Source organism: Mustela nivalis, assembly GCF_964662115.1.
Source record: "Mustela nivalis genome assembly, chromosome: 15".
Classification (NCBI taxonomy): domain Eukaryota; kingdom Metazoa; phylum Chordata; class Mammalia; order Carnivora; family Mustelidae; genus Mustela; species Mustela nivalis.
The window spans coordinates 29,479,772-29,503,604 of NC_139034.1; the positions used below are offsets into that span (position 1 = coordinate 29,479,772).

General features: G+C 36.1%; 2 protein-coding genes across 26 annotated transcripts in view; one reads left to right on the plus strand and one right to left on the minus strand.

Moving 5' to 3' along the window:
• Nucleotides 1-12,915, minus strand: part of LOC309849217 (histone-lysine N-methyltransferase SETDB2-like) — a 93,351-nt gene extending 80,436 nt beyond the window's left edge. For 2 of the 11 annotated variants that reach the window (XM_082701520.1, XM_082701525.1), the window contains exons 1-4: nt 12,232-12,366; nt 10,676-10,761; nt 6,646-6,762; nt 6,390-6,534 (exon numbers count right to left, since the gene is read on the minus strand). In XM_082701520.1, the coding sequence (XP_082557646.1) occupies nt 6,390-6,405 (16 nt within the window). In that variant the 5' untranslated portion in view covers nt 6,406-6,534; nt 6,646-6,762; nt 10,676-10,761; nt 12,232-12,366. Of the gene's footprint in view, nt 1-1,999; nt 2,124-6,389; nt 6,763-10,665; nt 10,762-12,231 lie in introns of those variants that run through there. The other 9 variants (XM_082701528.1, XM_082701522.1, XM_082701529.1 and 6 more) reach the window with 7 other exon arrangements.
• A 17-nt stretch (nt 12,916-12,932) lies between these two features.
• The window catches only part of CAB39L (calcium binding protein 39 like), a 121,843-nt gene continuing 110,942 nt past the window's right edge, over nt 12,933-23,833 (plus strand). For 4 of the 15 annotated variants that reach the window (XM_082701561.1, XM_082701559.1, XM_082701552.1 and 1 more), the window contains exon 1: nt 13,005-13,074. The gene's annotated coding sequence lies outside the window, so the exon portion shown is untranslated. Of the gene's footprint in view, nt 13,075-13,380; nt 13,526-23,833 lie in introns of those variants that run through there. The other 11 variants (XM_082701556.1, XM_082701547.1, XM_082701557.1 and 8 more) reach the window with 8 other exon arrangements.

Genomic DNA, 23,833 nt, shown 5'->3' on the forward strand with positions numbered 1-23,833 from the left:
TTATGATGTGATTAGTTTCTTAGAAAAGTCACTCAGGTGGCTGTGGGAAGAGGGAGGAGTCAAGAAAGATTTCTAAGGGTGCCTGGGTTGGCACAGTAGTTAAGCATCTGCCTTCAGCTCAGGTCCTGATCCCAGGGTCCTGGGATCAAGTCCTGCATTGGGCTCCCTGCTCAGTAGGAGCCTTCTTTTCCCTCTGCCTGTGCTCTCTCTCTCACTGTCAAGTAAACAAATAAAATCTTAAAAAAAAAAAAAAAAAAAGAATGATTTCTAATTTTCTGACTTGGGCGACATATGCATAGTAATGGTATTCACTGAGATAAGAAATAAAGATAGGGAACAAGTGAGAAAATTTAAGTAGGGCAAGTACATTGGGTACACAGGCTCCAAAGTAAGATCCAGTCCAATTACATTAATTTTGGAGTCAATGGCATACAAATGCTTTCTGAAGTCACAAAGATGTGAGTAGGGAGAACGTGTTCAAGGAGAAGAGGGTCTTCTGTATATAAGGATAAGGATAAGAAAAGAGAATCATGGAGACGGAGAAAGAGCAAATAGGTAGAAGGAAAATCCAGGAGAATAGATTATCAGGGGTCAATGGAAAAACAGAAGTGGTGATTAACAATCTGGGCTTTGGAATTCAGATGCCCTTCTGTTTGAATTCCACACTGCCAGTTTAAGCTGTATGACCATATGGATGAAATGGGAATAACAGCATCTACACATGGAACTGATGTGTAGATAAGCATGCGGCCTTTAGCAAGAAATTACTATATATAAAGAGTAAATATACATACACACACATACACACATATACACTATATACATATACAGTATGTTTATAGTAAATAATACTTTTTAAAGAAATTACTATAGATTTAATAGGGAATATAGTCTTAAGCAAAATAAATCTCTGGAATTTTAGATATTAATAACTCTGGAATTTTAGATATTATTAAACTGAGTAGGCAAGTATCCTTAAAATCCCAAATCCTTAAAATCATTAAGTTTTTCACTGACAGATAACCAAAAAAAAAAATCACTGCTTTTAGACAAAACTATTTGTGAAAGCACTTAATTAGTTATCATGTTTCTTTTCATGGATATGAATCAATACTCCACTGTAGGCATTTATCTTTATTTGAGGTGGATATCTAGACAGGAAGGATTTTGAAAGGTACTTAGAAATAGCTTCTGACAGCATTATAACCTGGGATCAGAGAAAACAAGCAGTGATGCTGATAAACCACAATGAGGGTTTAAGTGAATTTTTATTTCTCAGTGGTTATCATTTAAAACTGTGTTTGAGGGCGCCTGGGTGGCTCAGTGGGTTAAGCCGCTGCCTTCGGCGCAGGTCATGATCTCAGGGTCCTGGGATCGAGTCCCGCATCGGGCTCTCTGCTCAGCAGGGAGCCTGCTTCCTCCTCTCTCTGCCTGCCTCTCTGCTTACTTGTAATCTCTCTCTGTCAAATAAATAAATAAAATCTTTAAAAAAAAAAAAAAAAACTGTGTTTGAGGGGTGCCTGGGTGGCTCAGGTGGTTAAGTGTCTGCCTTCAGTTCAGGTCATGATCCTGGTGTCCTGGGATCGAGCCCCACATCGGGCTCCTGGCTCAGCAGAAAGCCTGCCTCTCCCTCTGCCTCTCCCCCTGGTAATGCTCTCGCCCTGTATCTGTCTCAAATAAATAAATCATTTAAAAATAAAAAATAAGAAAAAAAATAAGAAAACTGTGTTTGAAATGTCAACACATGATACCAAATTATTCTGATAGGAAATACTTAAAACAACTGATTGGATAACTGAACAGAACTGAACAAAACTAAATTATTCATTTTGGAATGGATTAATGAAAAGGACTTTAGCAATATAATTTGAGAAAATAAAACCCATCAGAAAATACTGAAATTGTCTGCTTGTACAATAAATGAATGGATTTAAGCAATTCATATTTATTTGCTCTGGGTTTTTAATATCGTTTTTATGGCATCCTTATTATTTCATACCACTAGGTTTAATTTTCATTTAAACGGTTCTTATTCCTCATGTCTTCCTCTTGATCATTTTTCACTTTTTGTTATGGAAATTTTAAACCACAGTAATGTCAAGAAAAAAGGTAACCAATTTATCTGAAAAATGAGATTAAGAGATCCAGTTAATAACTTTCTTGAACAAAGAGGCTAAATGAGTATCACAGAGAGAAACAATTGAGTCATTTTCAATTGTAGACCATCTAGATGGTTATTACAAGGTAAACAATTTCAGTTTCTTGCTCCTTTTTTTTTTTGTACTGTATGTATGTTCAGGGTTATAATCTGAAACTGTAAACATTTCAGTATATTCACTAGAAAACATTGGTAAGTACAATAGTAGGTCCTTGAATTAGAAACCAAATCAGTATACTAACATTGCTACTTGCCTCTAGAAATAAAGAATACCATCTTATAACTCTACTGTTTGTCCCAACCTGCTCTTCACTTAGCTAGATATGACTATTTATTGCAGGAACATAATCACAAAGTGGGAAGTAATAGCAGCTTTGTAAAGAAAGAAAGACAAATTATATAGTTACACTGTATGTCTACCAATCTCCCTTGTAAATAGGCAATAATCAAGAATCACAGCTATAGGAGTTCTTAGCCAACTATTTTTGGGGTACTTACCAAATACGCTGATAATAAGACACTCAGACACACACACGTATCCCTTAAAGAGCTTCATTGTGTTAGTCTAGAATATCTCTATTATCTTTGAGTTGATGATCAGCAAAGTGTGGTCTATGAACCCCTGGGGTCCTCACATCCCTTTAGACAATATGCTAGGTCAAACTATTTTACTAGTAATACTAAGACATTATTTGCACCCTTCATTTTTTTTATAATGGCATCGACTGATGATAAAAGCACTGGTGAATAAAAGTACTGATGTCTTAGCATGAATCAAGGGAGTGGCAAGACACTACCAGTTTAAAGTCTTCCAGTATACTACCAGCATATTCTTTGCCATCAATTTCACTAAATGTCTTTGATAAAGGATATAAATGATTACTACAGCATAATGGCTGTCTCAAGCAAAAGCACTAGTAAGATTGAGTTGTAGGTTAAACTAGCTTTTTTTCCACAGAAAACTATTTTTACTTAAACAACCATTAATAGAATTTATAGTTTCTTAGACTTGGGTGTTTGGCACACATTTCCTTGAAAAAAAAAAAAAAAAAAAAAAAAAAAAAAAAAAAGAACAAAGTGAGCCTACCCCTGGAAGTTCAATATTGACAGCATTTGTTTAATGATAAAATTCACACTACAAAGTTAAAATTGGAAATCTGTAAACCTTTTATGTGTCATAGTAAGCCTGATAACTTCTCAATAATTGTTTTTTGATGAGATTGGTAGCAATATTAACAAATGTGATTTTAATACTGTATGATAAAATGTGTCAACATCAGGAGAATCTGCATAATTCATTGAGTCAATATCTTCCAAGTGGCCAATGCATGATGTTATAAAATCATAAAAGATCTATTCAATGTGCAAGGCAGACCAATGGGTTTTAATGTAACAGAACATTAAAAAAAAACTCAGATACATGTTCAGATTGCATGGTACAACTGACCTTGAAGGAATAACTATTTGTTGAGTTTTGCAGTTGTATCAAAAAAGTCCACAATTATCCAAAAGGCTATTAAAATATTCTTTTTCCAACTTTTTGTCTGTGTGAAGCTTCATTTTCTTTATACATTTCAACCAAAGCAACATTTCATGCCAGATTGAATGCAAAAGCAGATATGAGACTCCCTCTTCTATTAAACCAACTATAAAGGATTTGTAAAGATGTAAAACAATATTATTCTAATTTTTTTGTTTTAGAGAATAGCTATTGTTCACAAAAATGTAAATGTGTTAACATAGTGGGTTTATTATTTTTTGAAGCCTCTCAGTTTCAATTTCTAACACAGCAAATATAAAGAGATATTATCCACATAAACTAAAACTGTTAGGGATTTTAAGTACTTCTAAGAGTATAAAGGAGTCCTGAGACCAAAAGAAAGTTTGAGAACTACTGGCCTACATAAACAGTCCAGTGACCACTGATCAATAGTATGATTTGTCTAACAATTCATATATTACAAGTATGTTAAAGGGTAGTGAAATTTTAAAATACCATTTAAGAGGTCAGGGATTCCAGGTAAGAAAGCTGACCATGACAAGAACATCTAACTGTATTACAGTTGTATATACAACCTCACTGAAGGGCTAGATAGAAACATGCTAACCTAAATAACTGGAAAGAATTAAGAGTCTGCAAGACTAAAGGCAAAAGGAACTGTGCACAAGCACAGTAGTTTCCTACCTGGGAATAAGTTTAAATTTCTGATACAGCTACACTCCACACACACACACACACACACACACACACACACACACACACAGGAACTGACTAAATAAATAGATAACAGATGGTGGGAGCCATGTTTCTCACTGTTGGGAAAGATGTGGTAATGGATTAGAGTTGAGAACATCAGAATAAATTCATGTTTGGCTTAATATAGATACAGATGGCTACATATAGAGATATTTATATGCATATATACAAACTTAGCATACACATATATTCCTTGCTCTGTCAGCTGAAAGGGCTTATAAGCAAAGACAGTCCACTAACAACTATGGCCAGATATTGGTTTCTGACACTATCTTCCATTAAAAGGAACCAGGGCTCATTCAAGAAATGACTGACTCTAGGACTAGGGCAGGAAATATACAAGATAAACCTGCAGCATCTTACATTACCAGAAAATAAGGAAGTGCTAAAAAACCAAAACAAAACAAAAATTCACCTACATAGATACAGATACGTCAAAGGGACACAGACGGAACTGAAAGAGTTCCCAAAAGCCAATCCTGGGACAGCTTGATTAACAAAAAAAAACAGTACTCGATAGGGTAAAATAAGTACCCATGACTTCATATTGAAATAAACAAATGGTTGACTATATACACAAATGGGAGAAAAGAGATTAATCTCCCTTGTAGAAGAATTCTGAATAATTAATGTAAATATTCCATTCTCAGAGAGGGGGAGCATAATCCCCACTCCTTGAATATGAGTTATCTGGGTCTAGGTTCCATTATACATGGAATTTGATCCAGTTCTCCATTGATTTTAGATATTTCGAGAGTTGGAAGACATGGTCCTACCAGCAGGATGTGGGGCTAAGCACTGGCCGGATTTGGCAATCTGCCTATGCTTCTGAGCTGAACCCTCAGAGACATCTCCTCCTACTTCACAGCCTGGCTGGTAAGTTTCTGGGTCTCCAGGGACCTCTCTCTCCTTGCCAGTGCTTCCCCTTAATTTCTGTGCCTTCAAGAGAACTCTGTAATCCTGTTGTCTGTTCTTCAGTCTTCCGAAGGGGCCTCCCTACTCTCTGGGGTGACCCAGAATGTCTCAGAATTTCTCTCAGTTCTACTTAGATGCCTTCAGGCTCTGGTATCCCTAATACTGGAGCGTCTCTGTGGAATTTCTCACAGTTCTGTCAGCCCACCTCCGGACTTTGATGATTAAAAGCCCTGATCCCCTCAGGTGGCCCCCATGATCTGCATGTCCAACTCTCAGTGTTTGGTTGTTGAAAATCTGAGGAGCATATAGGGAGGAAAAAAAGGTAATTTACAGTGTAGAAACTACATAATACTATGTCAGCCAGATGATCCAGCTCAATATCAGTAAGAGAGAAATCATGTACCTTTGATATAATGTGGTAAAAATGGCACTGTACCCCGTGGTCTTCTTCCCTAAAACCCAAAACCCTGACTGAATCATGAAAAAAAAAAAAAATCAATCAATAATTCCAATAGAGGAACATCCTACAAAATACTTGGGATACAACATACTACAAAATAAAACCCAAGTCTAAGAAACTGTTCCATCCAAGAGGACCCTATGGAGACATGACAAATACATATAATGTGGGATCCTGGAACAGAAAAAGACATCAAGTAAGACCTACAGAAATATGAAAAAACTATGGACTTTAGTTAATAATAATGGCTAATTTTAACAAATATACAAGCCAAATATAAGATGTTAATCATAAGCAAAACTGGATGTATAAGATATGGGAACTTGTACTAACCTCTCAATTTTTCTTTAAAAAGTAAATATAAAAGTTTTCTAAAGACTAAAGTGTATTTTTAAAAACATATATTAAAGAAATGACTTAGTCTTACAGACACAATTAATTATACAGACTGTCAAAATTGCTGGCTACATGAAAATATATATCCTAAATTCCTTCAAATGTAGAAAAGTCATTTGCAGTAAAAAACCTTGAAAATCATACTTCATTACGTAGTCTATACACTTTTAAATATAATATTTAACAATGGTTTCCAAACCTACCATTTTTTTCTCCCATCTTTTGGCGTCGTTCATAAACATAAAACTCTTCAAAATTAACTTTATCAAAGGATTGAATCACTTTGATTGAAGAATATAACTGGAATCCAACTGGAATCCAACTATGGTCTCTATGAAATTTGCAGTCCTTAGAGAAAATACATCATTATGCCACTCCAAACCTAATGTTCTTGCATGCCTGAATTTTCAAATAGTAACTGTAGTTGAAGAAACTTTTAGAAGTAACCACTAGTCCAACCTGATGATGAGTCCATGCAACTTCATCGAGTATTTACAGTCATATCATATCACTGATAATCTATTTTTAAAAATAAAAACCAACTCCATCTTTTGGTCCATGGATGCATGAGACATTCTGTAAAGAAAATAATAAAGATTGGTACATATATGCAAATAATAAAACATATAAGAAAAAAAGACTGTTCTAACAATAGCTCTTTTAAAATAGTATAAACTATTACAGAAACAAGAATAATTATTAAATGAAAAAATATGTAAAATATCAAAATTAGGAAATTACAGAGAAATTAAGAATCACCCGTATTTAAAATATTGTTAATTCACATAAACTATCCCCATTTTATAAAAATTTTAAAAGTTTTCTTATTTCTTATAAATACTTGATAAAAACTTTAAAATGGGGATAGTAACACTAACTACCTCAAATGAATGAAGAAAAGGCAATAATGACCAAGAATTTCTCAAAACTGAAAAACACATAAGCCAACTAAGGATTCACTGGGTACCAAGCAAGATAAAATACAACTTTAGAATATCAAAAACAAAGAGAAAGTCTTAGAAGTTTCCAGAAAATCTAGACTATCTAAAAGACACTCTTGTCAGACTGGTAATCAGACTTCTTATCAGAAATGCCAGATGTAGGGGCGCCTGGGTGGCTCAGTGGGTTAAAGCCTCTGCCTTCGGCTCAGGTCATGATCTCGGTATCCTAGGATCGAGTCCCGCATCGGGCTCTCTGCTCAGCAGGGAGCCTGCTTCTCTCTCTCTCTCTGCCTGCCTCTCTGTCTACTCGTGATCTCTCTCTGTCAAATAAATAAATCTTTAAAAAAAAAAAAAAAAAGAAATGCCAGATGTAGTAAGTTTTTTTTTTTAATTTTAAATTTTTAATTTTTTATAAACATATATTTTTATTCCCAGGGGTACAGGTCTGTGAATCGCCAGGTTTACACACTTCACAGCACTCACCAAAGCACATACCCTCCCCAATGTCCATAATCCCACCCCCCTTCTCCCAACCCCCCTCCCCCCAGCAACCCTCAGTTTGTTTTGTGAGATTAAAAGTCATTTATGGTTTGTCTCCCTCCCAATCCCAGATGTAGTAAGTTAAGGCAAAGAAGTCAGACCCCAGAATGCCTTCCAGCCAAGCTATCTTTGAAAAGTGAAGGTTAAAAAAAAGAGAATTTTAGACATATTCAAAAAGGCATTTAGGGACTCTCTGAAAGAAATAAAGTAGTCCCCAAACTTCATGAAAAAAACTAACATATATGGAAGTTCTGAGGTATAAGAAGCAATAATGAGCAAATGGCTAAAACACATTAATGCTAAAGACAGATTAAAAATGGGTTTTAATACCAAATGAAACAAAATGATAGAATCGTGGAAAATTATGTTCTTTTATAGAATGGGTACAGAAGGGGATTACTGCAAGATTAAAGAAAGTAAAGTAGAAGCACTGTCAAGTCCTTCATATGGAGGATATCAATACTAATCAAATTTAGATCTTGTTAGGAAACATAAATTTAAGAACTATGTTGAAAATGCACTGGTAATGTATTTAAAAAAAAAAAACAAGTAGAACAAAGAAAATTTGGGGCCAACCTCAATTAAAAAAAGGAATGGAAAAATAAGATATAAAAGATACAAAGAGGGGCACCTGGGTGGCTCAGTGGGTTAAGTCTCTGCTTTCAGCTCAGGTCATGATCTCAGGGTCCTGGGATCCAGCCCCAAATCAGGCTCTCTGCTTAGCAGGGAGCTTGCTTCCCTCCCTCTCTCTCTCTCTGCCTGCCTCTCTGCCTAATGTGGTCATTCTGTCAAATAAATAAATAAATAAAATCTTTCTAGAAATAAATGAATAAAAGATACAAAGAAAAGCATGGTAAATAAGATAAGAAAAAAACCAAACTGTTAATATTCACAAAAAAGGTGATGTGTTAATCTAACTTATTAAAGGACTCTCAAAATGGATTGCAAGCAAAACCTAGCTATATTTTAAAATAAGAGACCTACTTAAATCACACAAGATGTCAACAAAAGGTTGAAATAACAGCATGTGGAAAATGACATACCAGCAAATATAAGAAATGTTCATATCAAATAGAATTTAATATGAAAACCAATAAAAAAGACAGAGAAATATTTTACAATAATAGAACAATTCACATGAATATCTAATTGAAATTTCTGACTTAATATCAAATAGGCTCAAGAAGTAGAAATCCCAATCAGAGGCAAAAGTATAAAAAAAAAAAAAGTTTAAACAAGATCTTAGGAAAGCTACATGCCACATATCCCCACCTCACTCCTATTATAACAGTTTTATAGATGAATTCTACAAAACTTTCAAGGAACAGATAAATTCTATCATACATGAACTGTTCCAGGTCAGGAAAAATAATGGGAGCCACTCAATATTTTTTTTAGATTAGTATCACCATGACATGTAAGAGAAGAAACTCAAGGCCAAAAGCACTTCTGTACAAAAATACTAAGTAAAATATGCTGTAGAGTAAAAGTATATTACTAAAACACAATTTATCCTGGGAATATCCCTAAAATTTAATATTGGAAAGTTAATCAATGTAAATTCCTACATTAACATATAAATGGAAAACCGTAATTTCAGATGCAGTAAATAAAACAATTCAATAAAAGTCAGCAACTATTCTGGAGGCTGGGAGATGAGAGAACCTTAACAAACTAGGAAGAAAAGATCACCTCTTTAACCTAATAAACTCTCTACTAAAACTCATATATAATAACACATCAGACGCATTTTCATTAAAGTCAGGCACAGAGATGAGGACACTTGCCACCACTGCTCTTATTCAGTATTATACTGGAAGTCTTAAGAGAAATGCAGTAAAATAAAACATCTAAAGACTTAAAAAAAAAAAAAAAAGCAGTATCTATCTGTAGAATAAACAAAAACATGATAAAAGTTAAAAGCCAAGCAAAGAGCTAAGAGAAATAGAGCTTGTGAACTTTGGGTTAGTGGGATGGTGCAGCAGGTTCATCACTCCGTGCAGAGTCAGAAGTGGGGCTCAATCTCATGACCCTGAGATTATGACCTGAGCTGAAATCAAGAGTCATATGCTTAACTGACTGAGCTACCCAGGCACCCTGACACTGAAAAAATTTTTAAAAATTATACAGGATATGCAGTATCCAGTGTACATAAAACTTTAAACCATTAAGAAAAAGATGATCCAACAGAAAAATCGGTAATTTTTAAAAGAAATTATAGAAATTTACATAAATTATAAATTAATAAACATATGACTAGATACTGCATCCCTACTAGTAATCAGAGAATGAAAAAAAAATTTTTTTTTTAAAGATTTTATTTTTATTTATTTGTCAGAGAGCGAGCAAGAGCGAGCACAGGCAGACAGAGTGGAAGGCAGAGTCAGAGGGAGAAGCAGGCTCCCTGCGGAGCAAGGAGCCCGATGTGGGACTAGATCCCAGGACGCTGGGATCATGACCTGAGCCAAAGGCAGCTGCTTAACCAACTGAGCCAGCCAGGTGTCCCGAGAATGAAAAAATTTTTTAAAAATGACAAATGATTTGATCTATCAGATGGACAAAAAGCAGCCAATATCTTGTGTTGGTCTACAGTGTAGGAAAACTGGAAGTCTCAAAATTATTTTGGGGATGTTTAAATTAGTGTAGTATTTTGGAGGCAAATTCGGCAAGACCAATTAAAATTACAAATGTTCGTAACTTTGGGGCACCTGGGTGGCTCAGTCAGTTAGTTAAGGAAACTGACTCTTGATTTCAGCTCAGGTCATGATCTTAGGGTTGTGAGTTCAAGCCCCTTATCAGGCTCTCTGCTCAACAGGGTGTCCACTTGAGAGTCTCTTTCTCCCTCTCCCTCTCCCACTAGTGCTCTCTCTATCTCAAGAGAAATGAGTAAATCTTAAAAAAAAAAAAAAATAGTGTTCGTAACTTAAAACCAAGCAATCCCATTTTTAGGCATATATATATATCCTTGAGAAAAACACGTGCACAAGAAAATACATACCAGAATTTACCTGCAGCATTGTCTATAAGTTGAAAAACTGGGAACAACGAATGTCCATCAAAAAGAGAATGGCAAATAAAATGTGCTATATAGTACCTATCAAACAAGATAGAATTTAAATATAAAAACCAATAAGAAACAAAAATAAATATTTTACATTAACAATTCAGCCATACACTGGAACACTATCCAGCAGGTTTAAAAAATGAGTCATAAATACATAATAAGCTATAACAGGTATACACTATCAAATGAATAAAGTTAGAACATGATATAGTATGATAGTATCAACATTTTTTAAAGTTACAAATGCATATAGGAACCCACTGAGAATACAGAAGCATAAAAAAAGACTTAAAGGTTTTGCACCAAACTCCTTAACAGGGGGCTGGGGAAGCAAGGGGTAATTCAGGGGTTGTGGACTGTGCTACCTATAAGGATCTAATTTTGTAAAAAGAATGTAATAGTGCACTTAATTTAAAATTTAAGTATATAATTTTCAAAAAAGGATTGTCCATTTTAAAGGCTTTTGAAACAGACTGCCAAACTCCTTTCTAGAATGGTTCTACCAATTTCACCTACAGCACACATGCATACTAATAGCTTTTATTTTATTTTATTTATTTGACAGAGAGATCACAAGTAGGCAGAGAGGCAGGCAGAGAGAGAGGGGGGGGGAAGCAGGCTCCCCACCGAGCAGAGAGCTCAATGAGGGGCTCAATCCCAGGACTCTGGGATCATGACCTGAGCCGAAGGCAGCGGCTTTAACCCACTGAGCCACCCAGGCGCCCCTAATAGCTTTTTGAAGAAAAATTTCACCAATGTTGTTCATATCTTCTGAAATTTTAAAAATAACTTAACAGTAAAACGTGTACTAAAGAAAATTTGCAAAATATAGTAAAGCAAAAAGAAGAGGGGCTAAATCACTCAAAATCTCATCATCCAGAGACACCTGGTTTAGTATTTTGGAGTGAAGCAGGGGTTTTTTAATTTGGTCATATTTTCCCCCTTCTCACTTTTTCATTTTGGAGAAAAGCGGAAGGTTTGTTTCACCTCAATTTCTGGTTGCTTTGTTTTAAAGAACAGGCTTTTTATGAAACTGAACATTTCTTCTCTATTTCTCAGGTTCTAACTACGATGAGAGTAATGAACATTTATTGAGTAGAAACCATGTGTCAGGCACACTTCTAAGTACTTCACTTACTCTTACTGAACTGCATAACGATCATGAGAAAATTAGCAGGTCTGTTTTTTCTAAAGAGGAAGCTAAGGCGTGTCACACTGTAAGTGGCAGTGACAAAAAATAAGGAACCAGGCAGGATGATTTCAGAGTCCGTTTTTTGGTTATTCCACTCAACCTTTTCGAAGTTCCCTTTCTGTTTCTCTCATGCAGAACTCATTGCAGGTTTCCACATGTTGAAATGCTCAGTTCATTACACACTGTTCCTTATTCTAATTACTTATGGGGTTGTGGTTAATCAGAGTCAGGTGCCTTTCGGATCTAATCTCAATTCCGTGATCTTGGACAAATGATTCTACTTATCGAGGACTCGTGTCAAGTCTTACCTGTGAAATGGGTCAGTGGTTAAACCTTCCAGTTCTGCTTCTGGATTTTACACTGCAGTCCATTTCCTGCAGCCCCTTTTACAGCCTCAGGTTCCCAGCTGCTTAGGAATCACCTCACATTAAGGTATGCACCCGGAGACAGAAAATGAAACGGGGGTTGAGAACTCAGAACGCCCACGGTCCCTGCTACAGCCTGGGACTGCAGGTGGCTAAAAGGAAAAGGGAGGTTGCAAGGGCTGGGGTCCACGCAGCCGAGGGCTCCGCCGCGGCCCCAGCTCCTGGACCGAAGGAGCTGTCAGGGGGCCACCCAAGGCCGTGCCTCCGCTCCACTAACCACTGCTTTTTCCACGCCGCCCGCCACACCTGAGGGCTGCGCCAGGCCCGTTCCGTTGGTAAGGCTGGGTTTCCCCGCGGGTCGGGTTCCTTTCCGACTCCACGCCACCGAGACCCCAAGGTCCCAGATGCCCCCCAGGCCAGGAAGTACTTCACCATTTACCAGACCTCACCTCAGCAACAACTGTCCCGCCTCGCCTCAGGCGGGGAAGGAGGGCCGCCCAATCCCCAACGCCCAGGCCTACCTAACGCTAATCCTAAATGGGAGGAACCGGACACCCAGAGCTCCCACTACTTGGCCAAGAGCCCATTGGTTGGACACCCGACTGGGTCCACGCCTCAAGAGGCTCTGCGCGCGTATCCCCGGCAGCGCGGCGGCGCCCAATTGCGCCGCCTTCCGATTGGCTGTCAGAGCTCTCGGCTTTTCTCGCGCTCTCTGGCGGGGCCAATGGGGATACTCGCAGTCGAGAGGCCGGCATTGCAGGAGTGGTGGCGCAGCTGTTTCCTCTGGTAGGTGTTCCGCTGCCATCTTGTGTGTGGCTAGGACTGGGCTTCTCGGCGGTTGAAAGCTTACTTAGTGGCTCCAGGTGTGGAGGGGTCCTGAGAAAGCAGTGGAGGAGAAGGGGGATCTGAGGGCAGACACCTGGTGCCTTCTCACTTACCTGAAAGGGAGAGGTCTTCTTGGTGTGAATCAGCCCTGTCTCGAGAGAGTGATGATGAATGGGGGTGGTGGGGATCCCAGGCTTTGGTTAGTTGGTCATTGTGGAGGGCTTGTTGGGGGCTCTGATGCCTTAACGCTGATTCCTTTGGTTCCAGAGAGTTACTCCCATAATCTTTGTGTCGGAAGATTGACCATCATCCCTCCTAAAGAGGTTGTCTGATGGACTGCATCATTCAGAAAGGAACAAGGCTGGTCATTAATGGAAGGGGAGAGAGGGCGATGCCTCACCACTATCCTCAGGTTAGAAAGAGACGTCTTCATTTTCTGTCGTTTGCGAGGCAGTGACTGCTCTAGTGTTGGCTCTTCTCGACAGTTAACCCTCTGACTAAGGTCATCCTTTGATAATTGTGGGCATCTGGTTCTGCGTTTGGGCAGGTTTATTAATATGCAGCGAGCATTCCTGCAGTGGTTTTTTTAAAAATCTACGAATTGGTGGTCTTTTTAGAAACTGTAAGTGAAGGAAGACTTTTGGCAGATCTTTGTTTCTCTGGTTAGGATCTGTTGGAAGATTTCCTTTGCTTTGTCCTCAGCCAGCCTCCTGCTCCTTCAATTTCGGAATTTTCTAGGTCTGCCTTGACTTGCTCTGTTGCTTCGTCAGGGGAGGCGTGTGTAAGGGAAGGTATTTTCTGAGCTCTTTTTGAGGTAGGAGGAAGAAAGGAATTACTTCCTTTTCCTCCATTTCGGTTTTTGTTTTGAATCGAAGTAGACTGCACACATTTTCATTTGGAAGGAAAAATGACCGGATATGGAAACCTAGCTGATTAAAAAAACTAGTATTTTGTGGTTAGCTCTTTTGACACGCATTAGACGAAAACAAAAATACTTAAGTTTTCAGTTGGTTACCCAATGGTGGCTCAGCCTCGTCAAGAGTACCGTGTGTTTTGTGGCAGGAATATCAAAAACAGCAGTAATTGAATGATTAAAATTTAATTTTCTTTTAAAAATTTGCTTCTTTAATCACGAGTTTTGTAAGGCCTAAGTTGCAAGAGTTCAAGTGTTAGTAATTTAGTGGATGGTAAGGTGCATGTGGCTATCATAAAGTAAGGGATCAGTGGCTATAAGAGCAGCTCAGTAAATGTTCGCTGAAACTTCTGCATAGCATTCTCATGTAATAATGCCTGGCATGTGTTCAGAAGTATAATTGTTGAATGAATAAATAAAACAATATGATAATTGGAAAGTGTGGATATACGTTTCTTTTTTGCCCAACTGAAAACGAATTTAACCTGCTTTCTAGAAAACTTGACTTTCATTTTCTTGAACTAAATTTATTGCTTCCAATTTATACATACAAATACTATTATGGCTAAGTTCATAATCCTTTTTTGTGAGGTCTTTTTATGAAATCGTAATACACTGAAATTTAGATAATGAAGGTGAGCCCTAAAGTAATAATGCTCTGTTTGCCATTTTTTCTTGAAAGTTTCTATAAATGAGTATCAAACTTGTCAGTGCCTTCCTTAGCTCTCTTCTGAAGAAAAAGATGTATTGTTTTTCTAGTTTATTTTTAACACTGCTTAAAGTCAAAATACTGCCAACTTTAAGTTTATATTGCATAAATATGTCCTGTAATTTTAAGTAAGTAATTTTTAAATAATAAGTTAGGTAAGTATGATATTTTTCTTTGAAGAATACAAATCTCTGAATTTTATAATATATAAGCTGAGGATCCTTAGAGGTTTCTTAAAATAATACTTTCGTATGAACAGTGTTAAATGACTTTAAGTAAAAATGATTTAACTTATATTGGTGTGGTAAGGATTATTTTTCATTGCAGTCTCATAATGTATACAAGTTTAGATTTTTTTCCCCATTATCAATTGATGCATGCTGTTTAATTAGAAAACATTTGATAACACCTTTGAAATGAATTTTTGTGGCTGAATATATATTAAAATTACTTACTTTCATAAAAAAAATCAATAAAAAATGCTCTCAACCTGTTTGCAGTTCTTGTATTTGATATTTTAAAGATATAAATGATTTTATTAGTGAAGATTTTAGGGGATAAATTAAATAATGCAACTAAAAATAAATGATTTAAAACCATGGAGGTGAAAATTACCATTGCAGTTTGTGGTGTTTCGTTAATCGATGAAATTGATTGCCTGAGTCATGAGAATGTCTCTTATCTACAGAAAAGGCTTGTGAGATAAACACGTGGGACATTCAGATTATTTCCCTTAAAGAGAAAATGTTTGAAGTATTATATATGTAGCTGTTTTTAAATGACAGAATTGAAACACTACAATTTTCCCCTTATGATGACTTCTCCCTTTGTAATAGCTCATTTGCTCTTGCCACTTAAACTATAATTTTTGTGCAAATAAGTCCTGATTCTATGTCAAGTTATGCTCTTTTAAGCACTTAACACTCATTTCTCACAGCCTTTGGGGCATTTAGATCTACTCAATTTGTATGCAACTCTATTTAAGGTTCCTATCATGATTGATGGTATAGGTATCTTCTGAATGGCTCTGATTTAAAACTTCAAATTCTTACCTCTCCCTGTGACCTAACTGTATAATCTGTAGCTTCAACCTCCAAAATGGCTTTGCTTCTCATTTTTCTACAGTCATTGCTGCTACCTAATTTAGGCCCCCTTTTCTTAATATTTTATGTATTATTGACAAATCCCCTACTTCTCAACTTGGAATTTGTACTAGTTAAGGTACAGGTTTGGCTACTGTGACAACCTAAAAAATAATTGTGCCCCCCCCAATCTTTTTTTAGATTTATTTATTTTTAGAGCTAGAGAACACAAGCGGGAAGGTCAGAGGGAGAATAAGAAAAAATCCGAAGCAGAATCCATGCAGAGTGTGGAGCCAGATGCAGGGCTTGATCTCAAGACCCCAAGATCATGACCCAAGCTGAAACCAAGAGTTGGACTCTTAACCGACTGTGCCAACCAGGTGTTCCATGCCCCCCGGCAATTTTTTAATAAAATAAAAAATGTCTAAACTAAGTAAAAATTTGAGCTGATCACGTAGCTTTGCTGCAAAAGGTTGTCAGAGGCCCCCCAAGCTCCTAATTTGTTACTCTGCTACCTCATCATGCAGCTTCATGTTGTGGACCAAGATGGCTGCTTCACTTCCTGCCATTTTATGCCTTGTGCTTAAGTTAAAGGCTAAAACGCATCAAGGTAGGAAGCACAGAATCTTGGCAAGGGGTGGTAGGAGTAGGATCTTATTCTCTACCTTAATTTTTTTTTTAATTATATTATCCCCCAAAATTAAGTAACAATTTCATTTCTATGAGATTATTGTGAACTTTTGATGACTCTGTTAGGTTCCTACAGTTAGATTTTGGAGGAGTAGGGTGTGTAGCTTGTGACCCTCAAATGCTTCTATTGTGGCTTACATCATTTGCAGATCTAGGGACTGCTTTGTACTTTCCTTTTCTCTTTCTAATGGTTCTCACTGCCCACAGTTATCTTTGAAAGTAATTAATGCCTAGCTTACCTTCTCTTTGGAGTATAGATAGGTTTAATTTAATCACAACCTCTTCTTGCCATATACTCAGATTCTTCATTTAAGCATATCTTATATTACTTTGTTTCTCGCTGGCTGTGGCAAATAAAATAATTCCATGGAGGCAAGACTCCTTCCTGAGTCATGAACAAGTTTGCATGCAGTTGGTATTGGACATATGTTTGCTCATTTGAAATATATTTCATATTACAAATAGGATAAAGAATAGGATGGGGAGGCCAGTGGTGGGCCTAGCTTGCTTTACATGTAAAGCAGTATCTATACCTTTGGAGAGTGTATTCATCTCTTAAAAAAAAAAAAAAATAAGAACGTCAGTACCCTGACAGAATATGAGCAAAGGACATGAGCTCATGATCACAAAAGAACAAACACAAATGATTTACATGGAAAATATTTAACATGTAGTTAAAAAAATAAACATTTAAATAAGCAGTTTGTCAGAATGCATCAAGACAAAACTGTGCATAATCTCTGACCCTTTGTAAGGAAACTTCTATGGCAATGGAGATGGAGTCAAACCTTTATGATCACAGTATGATTTTTTACTTGGAAGTAATTGGAGATTAAAAAAAATAACCAATTGTAGAAGAATGGTTTTTATAAATTATTATACATCCATCGTGATAGATATATTTCAGCCTGTTAAAAAGGAATATTTCCAAAAGCTGTTTAGTGAATAGAGGCTATTTAATGACAATGGAAAAAGGTCACCATTTTGTGTTAAGTGAGAAAAAGTATAGAATAGCAATTGAGGAAATGAAATGAGATACTATTATGCAACCTCTTAGAATGCCCCCTCATCCTCCAAGGAAAAAAGGAAGGGAGGAAAGGAAAAAAATAGCAAGGACTGGCCAGGATGCGAAGCAACAGGATTCAAATCTTGCTGATGGGAATGCAAATACCACAGCCATTTGGAAACAGTTTCACAGTTTTTTTTATAAAATTAAGCATACCTTTGATATGTGACTTAGTAATCCCACTCCTCTGTTGACATTTACTCAAAGAGAGCTCCATTAGCTTCTCTTCCTTGCCAGCAATTGGCACCAGTAATTTTATTTGTTTGGTTTAGTTTTAGCCATTATATGGGATATGTAATGGCATTTCATTATGGTTTTAATTTGCATATCCCCAAAGACTATTACATGATTTTCTCATGAAAAGTGAAATGAAACCTAAAATCACTTCTCTGCAGATATTTATAGCATCTGTATTTGTAATCACCAAAACCTGGAAACAACCCAGCTGTCTCTTAATTGGGGAATAGGTATTTAAAAACTGGGATCCGGGGCGCGTGGGTGGCTCAGTGGGTTAAAGCCTCTGCCTTCGGGCTCAGGTCTTGATCCCAGGGTGCTAGGATCGAGTCCCGCATCAGGCTTTCTGCTCATCACGGAACCTGCTTCCCCATCTCTCTCTGCCTGCCTCTCTGCCTACTTGTGATCTCTGTCTGTCATATAATAAAATCTTAAAAAATAAAAATAAAAACTGGGATCCATGCAATGTAAAACAAAACAAATCTCTTCCTGGTAGGATAGAAAATGACCTATGTTAGAACTACATACTAAGTTGTTGTAAGGAAAAAATAAAAAATGAGCCATAAATTATATTATATAGTGAAAACACACCAGAAAAAATATGACCATAAAGCTGATGAAAATGATAATCTAAATATTTAAAAGTAAGTGAAGAGAAATTAAGGAAAAGATGACACCCTTGAAAGAACCACACAAATCAGAAATAAAAGGAGCTCAGAAATGAGATGACTAGGTTGTATGGGGATTGAAGTGAGAGCTGACAATTCAAGAAGGAGGAGAATAAAATATTTTTATTTTTATTTTTTTAAAAGATTTTATTTATTTATTTGACAGACAAGAGATCACAAGTAGGCAGAGAGGCAGGTGGGGGCGGGGGAGCAGGCTCCCCACTGAGCAGAGATGTGGGGCTCGATCCCAGGACCCTGGGCCTCTGAAAAATATTTTAAAATAATGATGAAGTGAGAAAGAAAACAAGAGTGACCATACATCCCAGAAAGCAGTAAGTGAAACAGAATAGAAAGGAGAAAATTGAAAAAAATCAAACATTTTAAAGGAGTAAAGAGAAAGTGACAAGATAGGCAAAGAGAGCTAAAATGTATTTATAAGGAATTGCCCAAATGTAAACCAAAGCACGATGGTGCTGGTTACATAACATTTGCATGTACTTTATGCCGTTTGGTTGTATACTTGAATTTAAAATGGTTAAAATGGCAGATTTTATGGTTTTTTTTTTTAACCACAATAAAAAAAATATAAACTGCAGTAATGGCACAAAGAACTATTAGATTGAAGAGCACTTAACACTAATAATGTTTATGTATATTGAAAGGCATACTGTGAATCTGGGGAATTCAACCCAGAACAGCTAACACTTAAGATGTATTCTTGTAGAATTGTTAGATTTTAAAAATACAGGGAAAAAAAATTTTTTTTTCTTGCTTCCATGGAAACAATGTCCACTTGTAAAGAAAAATAAAATTGGATTTAAAAATTGGTTTTAGCAGCAACATTTTATGGCAGATAAGAGCAAAACATTTTTTTAAAATATCCGAGGAAATAAATATTTCATGTCTCACAAAACTATTTTTCAAGATGTCAGGACATCAGCAAACATTTAAAAACATGAAACAATGTTGTTCCTATGAATCCTTCCTAAGAATATTCTAGAGAACAAATTTCAGACAACCAAGCAGTGATTGGAGAAACTTCAGCATCAAGTCAGGTGGTAAGCATTGACTATATTTTATGTAGGGCAAAGGCTTTAAAAGATGGGAATTATGGTGATAGAATGATAATGTGAATAGTCTGACAATGTAGAAATAATGTAACCTACCAAAAAATGGGAGAGAAAGGGGAGAGTAAATAAAATAGTTTTTAAAGAATTTTAAAATAATTGCCTATTGGAATTAGGTGCGAGAAAAATATAAACACAGGAAGTATATACATATATATATAAGAATATATGTATAAACTTACATATATGTTTATATATATATTTATATATATATTCTTATATATATAAACATATATATGTTATATATATAAACTTATATGTATATAACTCATATATTCTTATATATACTTAAACATAAGTATATATACCTGCTTAGATGTATAAAACACTGATAAAAATAATACAGTAATCAAAACTATAGATGGTGGGGGAGAAGGAAAGGTAGAAGAAATTGATAATTTTGTTACTGCTAATAGCAGGGAACTAATAGTATCTTTAAAAAAGGGATGAGAATGATGAGTATAATATAAAGATATTACTACAGACTTAACCCCAAGAATAAAATACACAAAAGTTTCCTAAATACTAAAATATGTTCTTTAAAAAGAGCAAACAGACCACACAGTTTCTGTATGTGTTTGTGTGTAAAGTACACAAAATGTGTAAAACATGAAAAGTTACCAATAACACCCTAAATATCAGATGTATTAGTAAATATATGGGCTCAACTTAAAGAAAAAGATTTTCAGTTGCTGTATACAAAAGGTAGAGCTATAAAAATTAATAATAAAAGGAATTAATGAATGAACAATTTAAAATATATCAGATATATCAGATAAATGCAAATTTTAAAACAGGTTTATCATTTCGATATCAGACAAGGCAGCATTTAGTTCAAGAAGCATTAAAATAAAGGATATTTTATAAACAAACAGCTGTATTCAGAATGTGGATTTTTTCAGAATGTCTATTTACTAAACAACACCTTAACAGCTTTCATGAAGTAAAAACTACAAGGGATGTGAGGAGAAATAGAAACTGGCTAACGGAGGACTTTAACACACCTCTCTCAAAATAAGTACCATTAAGTATATTGTAAGGTAGATCCAGATTTATATCAAAGTTTGAGTCCAGTAATAGAGAATACATCTTTCTAATTGCACAGGGGACAGTTTAAAAAATCTGTTCTAGGGGTGCCTGGGTGGCTCAATGGGTTAAGCCTCTGCCTTTGGCTCAGGTCATGATCTCAGGGTCCTGGGTTTGAGCCCCGTATTAGGCTCTCTGCTCAGCAGGGAGCTTTCTACCCCCCCTCTCTCTGCCTGCCTCTCTGCCTACTTGTGATCTTTCTGTCAAATAAATAAATAAAATCTTTAAAAATAAATGAATAAATAAATAAATAATCTGTTCTAGAGGCACTCGGGTGCCTCAGTGGGTTAAAGCCTCCACCTTCAGCTCAGGTCATGATCTCAGGGTCCTGGGATAAAGCCCCACATCGGGCTCTCTGCTCAGCAGGGAGCCTGCTTCTCCCTTTCTCTGCCTGCATCTCTATCTGCTTGTGATCTCTCTCTCTCTCAAATAAACAAATATAATCTTAAAAAAAAAAAATCTGTTCTATATTAGACCATAAAGAACAATTTAGTTCCAAAAAATAAAAAGTCAAATTTTTGATCCCATGCAGTAAAGTTAGAAAATAATTTTTAAAATAACAAATAACTAAAAAACCTGACCTCAGGTGTCCATAGGACTATGGTAACTGTCTAAATGCAGATCTTAACCATACAGTCTTTGAAAAAACCATACAGATCCATAAAGAGAGTAAATTAAACCACCACCATCCTTGCCTAACTAATATAATTGCAAATTATGGGTATGAGAGAAGTAAACACTGAAATGCATAGAGTGAGCTCTGAAACCCATGCTAAAGTGGCAAGTAAGGTTGAGACTTAAAACAGGAGAGGGGAGCGGGACATAGAGTCAGTAGAATGCAAATAAAGTAACTCCAGAAAGTGAAAGCCCCATCCTAAGGAGGAAGATACTAAGATGTTTGAGACATATTAGGTAGAAGGCACTTGAAATTGCATGGGACCAAACAGCAGTCTGAGAAGGGGTATTGTTTTTGAGATAAGAGGATGACTTTTTGAAGGAACACCATTTACCTGGAGGCTTGGTGGTAAGAGGAAGAAAAGATGGTAGAAATCAGTGATCTTGCTGAAAAAGAATAAAAGATACATCAACCACTCTCACCCCAAAAGAAATCATTGATTTAAAAAACTGCATTGTATTAAACCAATAGAAGGAGCTGTTGAACAAAAAAAATCCAGTAATTTCTCCAACTCCCTCACTCCTGTCTATATGCTATTGTTATCTGGTTTAGGAAAATTAAAACACTTTAAAATGAGTAAATTCTGGTACACAACATTCATTCATGTAAAATTAATATAAGTAGGGGCACCTGAGTGGCTCAGTCAATTTAGGGTCTGCCTTCAACTCAGGTTGTGATTTCCTGGTCCTGGGATCAAGCCCCGTGTCCTCCTGATCAGCAGGGAATCAGATTCTTTCTTTCTCTCTCTCTCTCCCTCACCCTCTGCCCTTCCCCAATGCTTGTACTATCTCACAAATGAACAAACAGAACCTTAAAAAAAAATTACTGTAAGTAGAAAACGTAAAATAAGAATTAAAATTAAACTACAGAGCTAAAGAAAACCACAGCATAATACTCCTACCTGAATTAAATATCCTTGAACAAGCATTTGCAGAAATAAGTTCTCAAATACAAATTCAGAACTCCAAAATAAATGGACAACAAAAGGAAGATATGAGAAGTAGATTTACTGAACTCAGGAAGTAAATGAGAAAAAAAATCGTCTTTCAAAATGAAGCTAACATCCAAGATACCTAAGAGAGAATAGATTTAAGAATGTAAGAGATATTGAGGAAAGACTTAAAGATGGCCAAGAGAATGGAAATTAAAGAAAGGTAAAAAGAGAAAAATTCAATGATACAGACAATATGTAAAAGAGTTCCTAAGAGAAAAACAATAGCAGAGCTAATATTTAAACTTCAATCTATGAAAACATTCTGAAAGTAACAGAAGACTCAAATCTACACTTCGTAAAGTCTCTTTGTGTAATGTAAAAACTATTCTAGGATGGTCCAATCCAAGTCATATCTTAGTAAAACTATTGGACATTGAAGATAATGGAAAATTCCTTTGGGCTTCCAGGCAGAAGACATTAGTAATAAATTTCTCAACAGCAACATACAAAACAGAACAACCATGGAACAGCATATTTAAAGTCTGTGAAACTGTAAGTCAAAGATTTTAGCACTTTGACTCCATCCCAGAAAAAATTAAAACCATGATAAATTCCAATATGCTAAAAAAATTTACATGATGAAAAGTGCTATGAGCAAAGCAAAAAGACAAATGACAAGGTAGGAAGAAATATTTGAACTTCTATCACACCTCCTTAACGAAACTACCCTAGAAGTCAAAGCAAATGTCCAGCAACCCAGCAGAAAATGGGTCAATGAGATGAGAGTTCACAGAAAAAGAAATGCAGATGATAGACACGAAAGATGTTTAACTTAAGTCATACAAAGAGAAATACAAATTAAAGCTATATTAAAAATTACAGCTGCACTCAAGCCTTTCTCACCAAAATCCAAAATTACGTTAATACTGCTCTGTGGACTATGGGGGAAAGAGGCATCTTGATGAATTGCTGGTAGGGATACAAAAGCCCAAAGCTTGAGACAGAATTTGGTAGTATCCAAAAATATTAGATATGCATTAACGTTTTGAACCAGGCACCTGACTTCTAGGAGGCTGTTCTAAAGACACATTGACATAAAATATAAACTGGCATTTCTAAAAAGTTACTCATAGCAGCAATACTTACATTAGCACAAGACTGACAACGACCTAAATGCTCATTAATAGGGGACTAGGCAACTAAACTACATCCAGCAATGGAATAATCTCCATTCCTCTTCCAAGTCACTCTTGCCCCCAGAAATCATGAAAGAAAATGTGGAAAATCTGCATGCACCAACAACACTGAATGATCTGCAGAATATATTGTGAACTGGAAAAAAAACCAAAGCATGGAATAATATATATAGTAATCTATAGGTAGAAGGAGGGAATGGGAAAGGTGCTGACAATGGAAGAGATTTTTCTTATGGTTTATTTATATAGTTTGATCTTTGAATCATGTATGTTTACATATTCAGAAGTTAGGGGCACCTGGGTATCTCAGTGGGTTAAGCCTCTGCCTTTGGCTCATGT